This window comes from Amblyomma mixtum, chromosome 7 (genome assembly GCF_055824585.1).
Source record: "Amblyomma mixtum isolate Tamu chromosome 7, ASM5582458v1, whole genome shotgun sequence".
Classification (NCBI taxonomy): domain Eukaryota; kingdom Metazoa; phylum Arthropoda; class Arachnida; order Ixodida; family Ixodidae; genus Amblyomma; species Amblyomma mixtum.
Window position 1 is genome coordinate 47,886,539 of NC_143018.1, and position 11,498 is coordinate 47,898,036.

At 52.0% G+C, this 11,498-nt stretch overlaps 1 protein-coding gene across 1 annotated transcript; it reads right to left on the minus strand.

Annotated features, from left to right (window-relative positions):
- Window positions 1-1,226: 1,226 nt before the first annotated feature.
- On the minus strand, window positions 1,227-2,387 carry LOC149335960 (uncharacterized). The gene has a single exon (XM_089554047.1). It carries the CDS (start codon window positions 2,385-2,387, stop codon window positions 1,227-1,229), a length of 1,161 nt encoding a protein of 386 aa, XP_089410173.1.
- Window positions 2,388-11,498: the final 9,111 nt, after the last annotated feature.

An 11,498-nucleotide genomic window follows, 5' to 3' on the forward strand; every position in this document is an offset into this window, starting at 1 on the left:
CACTGAATGGTTTACGCACAAACCATTGTAAATATGAGAATTTATCTCCAACCATGTGCAGTCCGAACTTGAACGAGCTGGTCATGCACTTGCATACTGTCACTCCAGCTATTTTTTCCATAGAGCCTAACTTAAAACCAGAACTGGCAGCATATCTGTCTTCTGCCACATCTGAGACACAGATAGGTTATAATTTAGGACGTGGCTTGCATAGTGAGATTTCAGATTTGCTTACGTGCTTAGAATGCGAAGTAAGGTGCATACGACATATATGACGCTCTAAGAATCACTGCCAGAGCAATGCACCAGCTCACGCGCTCATGGGGAAAAAAAAAACAAGTACTAATGCACCCATGTTGCGGCGAGTTGCACGCAGTTCTATTCAACACAGAGGTAGTTTTGTATAACTCGAAAAAACTGGACGGAACATTTACACTCCGCCTTAAAGTTATGACACGACAGCGTTAAGACCCATATATGCGGAATTGGCGACACTACATCCACAGCCTCCTGTGAATCCTCACCCCACTCCTGATGCAGTGGTACAGCGGCTAAGCGATGCGTCAATGATCTGCGATCGCAGGTGCTGCTGTCGGTGGGGCTTGTGAGACCTAGGTTGTTCTTCCCAAACAAGTAATTATTAGCTACCACGGTGGACAGTTTGTTAGCAATCCCGTGGGCAGGTTGATGGCGCCACAAGGTCGTGTGGCCTCCCTAGGTTGCTCCTCCTTGTGGATTTTACGCTAATGGATGCCAACGACGGCTTTTCCGCGATACTGGGGTAGTTAACGCTTTCGCGTTAAAAACGTACTACTGCGAACGGATGCCACGTCACCATGAATGCAGAACAGCATAGCCTTTATTTCACTTGAATAGAAAGAAGAAATTTTGTCCTGTTATAACCAGGTAAAAACAATCATAGCTTTGATCATAAGAGTAATGCCAACTTGACAATTACTAGTAAAATAGCGCGATATTTAGTACCATTCTATCGCTCTAGCCGCAGCGGGACTCCGAAATGCTCTGAAACCGTACGGCACTCGGCAAGAATACAAGAAATTTCGAAACTCCTAAACACACGAACAAGTCACAAGAAAAAGTGGTGTAGCGCGTTCTCCGATCTTTCAAGTCCAGCACACGATCACTCCACGCGTACCAATTATCTTTCCAGTTCCTTCCCACAATGGAACCGGACACTTCGATGAACGTGGAAAATACCGTGCTCGTCATTCGAACTCGACGTTGACATAAAGAGTGTCCCGATGGAAAAAACCTTGGACTTCGAGGTCCATCCAGCTCTCAGTCTCGGTTGGTATGCCCCAGTTCGACGACTCGGACGGTTTCTTCACTATCTTGGGACCTTCCATGACAACCTGCAGCCTGACGTCTTTCGACTCATCCCTGGGGTGCGTAAGTATCAACGTGACCTCTTTTGCGAAAGGCCACTCTACCATACAATCCCAGATACCCTGCTTAAGATACAGGACGAAACTTACGGTCACATCTTCGTCGTTCTTTTGCAACTTGCACTCGAGAACGAAAGTGTAGCCAGCTAATGTGCAATTGTTTGAGCGCATCCTGTGGTCTTTCTTACTCCCGGTTAGTGCGCTGTACCCAGTATACACGCCGGGGAACTCGCACAAGGTGATGAAGGCACCAAGCTTGGAAGCAGGGCGGTAAGGTCCCGCAAGACCGCCAACTTCCTTCACACAAGGCTGCGATGAGACGCATTTTTCTTCGCAGGGCCTTTTTCCTGCGTGGGTCAACTGACGCTCAAGACTAAACACACGCTCCATCAACGAGTTTACACCGTTCACGACACCATCCTTGTCAACGTTCTCGCTTGAGGCCCGTACCCGTATGCTCTCCAGATCTTTCTGTATGTCGCGGAGCGTTGCAACGGCACTCGAGATGCCCTCGGTGCTCACGCAGTGTCGTAGAGGAGTCTCGACAGAGCACTGCCGGTAGTGTTCAACGACAAAGGAGCGAACAACCGACTGTAGACATTTGGCACACCTCACCTTGTCGCTGCCGCATCCAGTCAGGTGCTCGTTCAGGTCGCATAGCCGACCGGCGAAGCTGCATTCCCCACCACCGGCGACGCAGAAGACGAGGTGCTGCTCCAACTGGGACTGCTTGAAGGTTACAGGGACAATGTCGGCCTCTGCAAACTCCATGCCGTCCAACGGACACTTCTCGCCTTCCCTCGGGATTTGACCCTTGCACACCTGGCACAAAACGTGACCGCAGGGGAGCAGCAGGGAACGGCTGGGCACCACGCCGCAGACGCCGCAAACTCGGGTGCTGGGTAGCGGCTCGACGAAAACGACGTGTTGGCGCTCGGGGTAGTCCTTGAATCCAGTTAGAGTATATTCTGTGCCAGCCATTGTGGCGTTCTTGACGGCAACGATTGACCAACAGATTGCAGAGAGTACGGCACAACCGTGGACGCAGAAACTAAGCTAGAAATGTCACCTGCGCTGATCGTCGGGTGACGGTCGGGTGACGGGCCAGAGTGAAACAACCGCGCGCCGCAGAGGACAAACGCCACCAACTTGAGTGCGAAAGCATCTGCGCTACGCCGCGCCGCCGAGCGCCGCTTTTATAAGGGGCAGGAGAGAGTGTCAGTGCAGGGGCAAAGCGATTGGCGGAGCAGCCGCGAGAGGGATGCGACGGCGATGATGAAGCCATGACGTCACTCTGTGTCTCCATGGCCGCTGTCTAGCCGGGGATGGCTGGGTGGATATGCGGCTTGAAAAGAGAATGTCAGGATGTCAGTGCAATGTTATGATCCTCACGGCCCGCCACAGCGTAGTTTTGTCCAACTCTCGAATTCACAGTGTAGTTTCTTGAATTACTACAATTGCGTATGCAAAAGCAGCGCGAGAAGTTGCATCCGGGAAGGCCAAGCCAGTGGCGTCAGCTTCAGACCGCGATTATGGCGCGTTAACAGCTAGTGTCCGCACCTCAGCGGCACGTTCGGAAGCAGGTCAGGATTTTCGTAAGCAATGATTTTGGGTTGGCGTTTGCTGGCGGGTTTAGCCGATATATTTAAGTATCTATTCACAACCTATGAAGTACGCGCGCGCCATCATGGCGACGCGAGGGTGACGTCATCGGCTTCCTCGCCGAAGCCCGGTCGCCGCAGCCATGAGGAGTGGCGACAGCTGCTTTCGCTCCTATGCACACAATTGCGAGCGATAATCAAATGGACTGCGACCTATCCTACCCAAGCTGTTCCAATGCAGGAATTTCAAGCTGTCACCACAGGCAGATGACGGCCTGTTTTCGAGCGCGCAGCCGAGCCCCGCTAGAATCACTAGAAAATTTTCAGAGTATCGCATTCCCTTTCCGAGTGCAGCCGGCGCGCCGACTGGCTCATGCGGGTCACGTGAGTTCGCGCTGCGATATCCCTTCCAAGCGCACGGGCGGAATACATGCCTTCTGCAGGAGTTCCTTCTTTATCATTCTGTTCGTGGACGCGTAAATGCGATAAATTCCAAGGCATCATGCCTGGCTGCTGTGCTGTTGGGTTCAGCAACAGGTCTGGGTCAGGAAAAGCGTTTTTCTGCATTCCTGAACGAAAAAATGATCGCCAACGGCGGTAAATAAGCCGGGAGAACTTCGCGGCATCAAGGAACACCCCCTTGTGGGAGGTAAACGGGTTCACTTATAGGTCACACAATCTGTTTGTTTAGCCGCAGAATAAGGGAGGAAATACGCAACTTGCGCATGGTGCGCATAATTGAAACCGATGTTTACATTTTAACGCAGTATGCCACACGCGCGCGGGAAGAGGCCGCGTCCTATCTGCTTGTGGTATTTTGCGAAAGCCACATATTAAAAGAACTATGTAGCCAGCCGGTAACAGATCTGTCTGTATTCAGTTATGTAAAAATACATACAGTGTGGACGCGCGCGCTTGCACGTGCGCATGAGTGTGCGACCGCTTTTCTTCATTGTTGGCTTTTATTGCGAATGTGGATATACCTGAAATTTACCAGCACATTTTATGGGTTTATAGGCTCAGCCGGGTTCAACGACCTGAAGCGACACATTTTAAATATTATTTATTTAAGTTAACTGCTCCTGCAGTTCCTAGCAGGTTTGTTAAAGAGTGGTCGATGCCGCTTTTGAACCAGAATAACTGGCCAACTTGACTTGTTTCTTTTTCGCGACTACACTCTAAACAAAAAGGTAGTTGAGGGTACTACATTTTGGGGTAGCAACAACCGTCACATATATGACTACCTATAGGTGGACTGGATTAGTGCGCGCTGTCGAGCCGTGATAACGCGCCATCATGGCGGTGCGATTATGACGTCAACGGCTTCCCTGTACTCGCCAGACACCATGTTCGCCAGCCTCCGATTGCCCCTACTCTCCCTTTTCGTGCGACTGCGCATGCCGGCCGAGAATCAGCTGTGCAGTAAACAAAAGACTTGCCCAGGATTTAGTGAAATATGGCTTCAAGCTGTGAACTCGGGGCCCAAATAAGAACGATAGACAGCGTCTGTCATTTACGAATGTTGTTATCGTTACATGACTCCCTGATGGTCGCCGCCGCTCGTGGCTGCGTAAAGAAATGGTCATGACGGTGAGTTGTTTACGTGGAGGCTGCTCATGCTTAGGATGCCGCCTAGGCTGAATGGAGTCGTTCGGCGAAAACATTTCTCGGGCGTCCGTATTGAATTTGCTCAGGACGAACTGGCGGGCTAGTTCGTTACACATCTCAAAATTTCCGAGCGCACGAGAATGAAACGACGACTGATAGAAAGGACATACACGCTTCACTGATAGAAAGGACACGCTTCAATAAAGCATAATAGGACGCTTCAATAGCACGGATAGAAAGGACACGCTTCAATAAAGCAAACTGGGTCATTAAAACTTAAGGAGGTTCAGCGGATCTGCAGAGTGCGGGAGGACGTTGCTGACACGTCTCGTTCCGTGGGCGTCTCTTGTTCGTCTCCCTCAGAATGGGCCTCGCTCTATGCTTGGTGTTCTGGGCAGAGCGCTTGTCGGCGGATCACGTTCCCGCCCTCTTCTCCTGTATTTATTGCTCGTTGCCCTCGTGATGCCGAAACTTGGGGAGTGTAGAAGAGGGCCACAGTCCGAATGCGGGCGAGGGCACGCCTAGTGAACGTGCGATTTTTGTCCAGGAGCGGCAAGTGTCAGGGGCGTGCGGGACGCGTGGCTGTGATTTATGGGAATGCTGGCATTCAGCGTTACCTTCCTTCCTGTCGGAATTGTTAGCAACGTCGTGGTGGTGGCGGTGAAAACATTTATTAGGAAGGGACAGCAGGTATGCTTGGATCAGCCCTCAAGGGACCGATCCTGACAAGCACTAGGTGGAGGTCCCTATATAGTTTGGGACCCTAGTGGCGGTGGCCGCCGTCCTGGTGCGCCTGACTAAGGCTTGTTGGGCCTGTAATGGCAGCCGAGCAGGGCCGCCTGCCAGTCCTCCCGGGTCGGGTTGGAGATGGGGGGAATAGTGGCTGGTATGGAATACGCTCTGACTGGATTGGACGACTTCACCGACCACCCTCTGGTTGTCTTCGTCACCCCGCCGTCCAGCACTCGAGTCTGCTGAAGTCAGCTGCCTGCATGGTGTGCCAGGTAAATGTGTGCTCCTGCCCCCCGCTCTCGTTTTGGGTGTCCGGCTAGACGTGGGACAATTACTGCGCCATTTCCTTTAATCAAAAACCAGTATTCATTCTCCAAGCTGGTAACGATGATTTGACGCACCCCAGGCATCAGAAAAAAAAAGACATCAGGCTGCTGCCGTGCATCGAAGATGCCTAGATTCTAAAGAAATGAATCCCAGAGCTAAAGAAGATGCAGACTTTAAATCCATGGTCATACGGACTCCAGGGCACTCTGCGGATGTTGGAAACGAAGGCGCTCTCGCCGCTGCCCGCACTCTATTACCCCGGGTCCCCGAACATTCGTAGGAACATAATTACTCAGATCCGCTATTAAGCCATAGGGATGTACTCCAACATTTGACATTAATGAGGAAAGTATACGCCGAACCGCGTACAAATCCAAACAGGGAACGAGGTGTCACCATAAGGAAACTGCAATCGAACACATAAACAGGGTCTCCAGGCTAATTTTAGCCAAGGGTTAAAAGATAAAATATTTGAGATAGGCCAGGGAAATCACTTATATACGCCTACCAACTGGCTTGCGCACCATAGCCAGTTTTTTGTATTGCTTTTAATTAAACAATACAGCCAGTAAAGCAATAGCAATGTTGGATAGCACCTTTAGTAACCCCCATTCTATTTATTTGCGATAAAGAAAGCCTCACGTGTATGTTGTTTCTGGGGTCCAAAGAAAGTCCACTAGATACAAAAAATGCACGTGAGTAGACAATTCGCACGCCATGATTGTGCTGCTCTCAATCCAGGCTTGAGTTAACGAAATCAGCCGCTGGTATGGCGCGACGACCCCACTGCTCCGGCAGGCCGATATGTCGACGGTGGTCGCGGCGCCCGCGCGAGCCAATCTGCAAGCGTGACGGCGCTAGCTGGCCTTCGAAACCGGTGTTAGCAGCTTTGGCGCGCAGCACGAAACGCTGCGGAGCTTGTGTACGAACGTCGAGTCTTAAACAACCCAGCTGTGATACGGATGTCGTGCAGATTGTTCAATTAATTTAGCTGTGAATGAGTTTACGTGCTTGTTGAATTAATATCTAGAGCTAATATCCCTGTGGTGTAGTTTCGAAAAAAATAGACGCGCACATAAAAGAAACCGCGACACATTTGCCGTCGCTTTTGGAGGAGCTGTCTTGCGAGCACGTGCTGCTTCCATGCAGAACAGAACGTTAACTTGTTGTTCCACGAGAAAAAAAAAATAAACAAATCACAAACGCCGCTCGCCAGTTTATTTCAGCGCCAGCAGTAGCTGCGGGAATGGCAGAACGAGCGTATGCATGCCTGTCACCTTTCTCACTTTCGACAAATACTGATCCAATGCATCGAATGATCGGTGCTTTTTCAGACCTTTGCAATAAGTGCTTCCTTGGCGTCGGCACAGTGCTCATGAAACTGTCGTGTGTACTTAAAGGGTACCTGAAAAGGTCGCCATGTAGGCAAAGAGAAGTCGAAATACTGATAGACATTGAACGATCCATCATCCTACAGCAAAAATTTGGTATACCTTGTGTGGAACCAGAGGTAATGGCTATTAAAAATGACCACCCGCCTTTTCCCTCTCAACTCGTACACTGGAGCGAACCATAGAAAAATAGAGATTACAGGTCGGGACCATGCTCCGCCCAAAAATACGTCATCGAAGAGATCGGTTTGTTTACTTCCGGTTGACGCGCTCTTTCGCTCGCTTGCTTTCCCGCTGTCAGCTGGGTTCACCTGTGTCTCGCAACCGTCGCTGCGGCTTCTCTCGAACTATGGACCCCGAGCTGAAGGAACGACTTTTGCGATGAGTGCCGAAATGGGATTTCAACCTTAAGGCGGGGACACCTGTGCAAGAAGTGTGTGCGATTCGCTGCGGCGCGCCGTTGCGAACGACGCCGCAACGGACGATCCCAGTTCGTCGCCTGCGTCCAACCTGCTGGATGTCAACGACGAGCCGGGCGCGGCAAACGCAACGACGGGAAGCGGGAGCCGATGCAAGCACGGAGAGCGGCAGCGTCATGGCGCCGGGCCTGTCTGCCAGCCTTGATGCCGGCCGCCGGCGACTGAAAAACGCGCTAGTATTGTTTGTTCTCATCCATAGCAAGCCCTGGGATAGATGCATGTCAAAAATGCATCATCATTTCTGACGATCGTTGACCAATACCGAGTTGCTGGTAAAAGTGGTGACTGCGATACAAGCAAATTTCATCCCACAGCCGCTTTGGTGCTGCTGCTACTTGGTGCGGTTCGCCTGCCGTCTGCAAACTCCGTTGCTGAAGGCGTAGTGGAGATCAAACATATCTTTTATTATGGGACGAGTTCGCAGTAAAGTGATGTGAATAGTAGGCCTTTTATTATAGCGCAGGCGACTTCCGAAGCGCCGTCAGCTGCGGCTTCAATCCGAAACCAGCTAGGCCTAGCGACGACTAGGGCAGCCTGGGACCAGCGCGCAGTTCGTCGCGCGGCGTTGCCGCGGGCGGTGTCGTTGCCGAAAGATCCACTTTAGCACAGGCATATTGTCGTTGCTCGAATCTAGGAAGCATCCTCTCTAGTATCATGGCTGTTTTGTATTTTTTTGTGCGTACGTGAGGTACGCCTAGCATGCCGGCCGGCCGGCCAGCCTGGACCCCGCCTGCCGGCGTCACAAAAACGAGCTAAAGTGTGTTCTTGACGTAAATAATAAACCCTGGGATGAGAAATGTGAAAAATGTGTCATTTTTGAGGATAGCTGACCAATACTGAGCTGCTGCTAACGGTAACGGCTGTGATACGACTAAACTTCTTGCCACAACCGCCTCGCAGCTGCCTCTGGCCCGACGTTGGGGTCCGGCTCGGGTGGCGCCCGCTCGCTTCGCTGCTGAAGGCGTCGCGGAAAGTGACCATACTATTATTTTATTGCGAGATGATGCTGTTGACTGTAAAGCGATGTGTAGAGCAAGCCTTTTATTATAGCTCAGGCGACTTCCGAAGCGCCGGCCGCAGAGGCTTCGATGCGAAAGAGGCCTAGCGACGACCACGGCAGCCAGGCAGCAGCAGAGCTCGTCGCCCGGAGCGCCAGCGAGCGGTGCCGTTGCCGAAAGCTCGCAACATTTGCAGGCTTGCTTTGTCGGTGCTCGAGCAGTCTTTCTGATAACAAGGCGATTTTGTCTTTCCTTGTGATATTTGTACGCCATCCCAAGCAGCGCTCAGGCACTGCTGCACGGCGGCGAAGTGTGACGCCGGTTGTGGCGGAGCTTGGGTAGAGCGGCGCAGCGATGCTCACCGCTCCGTGTGTCCCTGCTTGTAGTGGGGCGGCAGTTCGCAAGTGACAATTGGTGCGACGCGTCGGCCAAATTTATAAAGACGCCTTTCAGAAATCCGGCGCTGAATCCTGACGACGACGACAGCTCGCTCGCTTCCATCTTTCGGCAGACAGTGCCGAAGGGCAACGTCTTGCGGAACCCTGGCTATGCAACCAACGACACAGCACGGTCGATCCATTTTGATTGCGCGTGCGACGGGGGTCACGACAAAAATCAGTAGTGCGGTGACTCCAAATCGCACCTTGATTCTCGATTCGGTTCGACGGCGGAGCCTGCGGGGGGACACAAGCGGCGACAACATTGTTAAACCGGAAGTGCAGTACTAATTTCTGACACCCAACACACAATAACTGCGTAAACGTGCATAGAAACGACAACTCTCCTTGCTGAAATGCGAAATGTTTCCGAAAAGAGTAAGACTGTGAAGTATCTGGAGCTTTTAGTTTGTTAAATGCGTGATTTCACGTTGGCACCGCGAACCAATGACAGCCCTGCGCTGGTGACGTAGAGTACTGCAATGACGTAATCAGTACGAATTCAGGCGGAAGTTCACCGCCGCTGGTCGCCGCGAGGCTCGGGAGCGGTAGTTTTAATAATGTATTGTAAATTATCGGCTCGCTTTTGATGTATTGTACGCGGCATGAACGTTCAGTGGTCTACGCTCTACGCTTTTTCTGTCTTCTGCTCCTTCCTGTGTATGTCTGTTCGTGTGCGCAACGCCATCCCAAGAAAACTATGCACCAACTCGCCCAGCAAGAAGTTCTTTTACATTGCTCTACATAATGCAAGAATTTTTTGGCCAACCTCAGACAACCATTTCTGGGACCATTTAACGCTAGCACGGTGGAAGCGGCAGCTGAGCTTTTGCGAAAGTCCTCAAAGGAGGCGCTTCGACATGCAATTCCGTCGCCCAGTGCAAAGCTCTACAGAAGTGCACTGATGCACGGGACAGCGGTGAAATTTATCATGACACGACTTTGTATGTTTCCGCTTATTCCGGCTGGCTGCATCTGGGGGGCCTGAACTCCGGAACAGTTTTCATATGGTTTTACTTAGCAAGAGAGCACGGTCGAAGGTCGCCGAGCTTCTGAAGGGGTCCTTGAAGAACATCCATACTCTTTCTTTGAAAGCCGGAATGTTAACGGAGGATAAAGTAAATATCTGGACAATCGGTCGGCGATCACACGCACGCGGACGTTCGGTTGTAAGTCGCGTATGTGCACAATGCTGAGCAGCGAACATGCTTGATAGCTGTGGACACATATTCCTCCAATCGGCAAAAATATCGAGCTCTAAAAAGGAAGCTCTTTAAGGCATTGGTCCGCTTTTAATCTCCAGTTCAACAACAAGCTATGCAGTCCACCATTAGCGTTAGAAGGTGTACTAACTGAATAAACATGAACGCGCAGGTAGCTGACCGCGGGCACTTGACACACTCGAGCCGACAAGGGCAATCTGAAGGAGGCGAGTAAATTAGCGGGTTGAAGCAAACATTTTTCATCACCAACACGTTTTGTGCGGACTGACACGAAGATTTTGAGCCGTCCGGCAGCTCGTTAGCCACAGGGAGAGCCGGAGAAACGTCTTGCAGCCGGATACCACCGCGCCGGCAGCCGTCGGAACGAGAAGGCCCGAAGGCCAGCGATGGCAGAATGGTCATGTGGCCAAATATGGCGGCGCCCATGCTCCCGCGCTGTAAAGCGTCTATATGGCCGCCGCTGCTCACGCGTTCTCGCAACAGAAGCGTTTGCGGGACGGCAGGCTGGAAACGCTGATTGGTCGATGGGATGCGCTTCTCCGTGACGTTTTTTGACTTCGCCCTCGTTCTCAACCGGACGTGGCGTCAGCGCGCCTTTCTCGACCTCTCCCTAGAGCGCCTGGGGAATCGCTAGGTGCACCCGCCGCGCCGCGCGTGCGTGGTGAGCGGGCATGCCGCATTCGTTTCGTGATCCTCGGCGCGCTCGTTTCGAGGCGTGTGCAGCTATGGCGTTCGTGCGTGGTGCGCTCGGCGGCGACAGCCAGCTGAAATTTCTGTGCAGTTTTTGCTTGCGGCTTTCGCCGTTTCCCCAGGAGCACGTGGCTAGTGTCGTGCTCGTATTTAAAGTTTTTGCCGCGGCACTACAAGGATCCGCATCAGGCGCGCTTTGAGGACCGCCGTTTGACAGCTACGCTGACGCGCTTGTCGGGGGTGCGCATTCTCAACCCTGAGGTAAGGACTGAACTACATTGTCGCAAGTTTTCTCGTGCATTGAGGACTCACCAAATTGCGGTGCTTGTAACGAAACTTTTTTTTTTTTTTTGCAGCGTCGTTCCCTGGATATGCTTCTCGGAAGCCGATGTCATTGTTCGCCGCGGACGCTGGGCCTACTGCTCGCCGCCACGCCGCTGTAGGTTGATGTTGAAGAGCTGCTCCAAACGGCCCCTTTCAGGGCCGCTTCATTGCTTCCTGGAAGATTGCGGGCATCAATCTCGCGGCCGTGTTCCCTCTCTTTGTCGAAATCGGCGCCAGACATCAGAACCCGCGCTAGGCCTCGTTGCAGGGTTAAACGAGTGC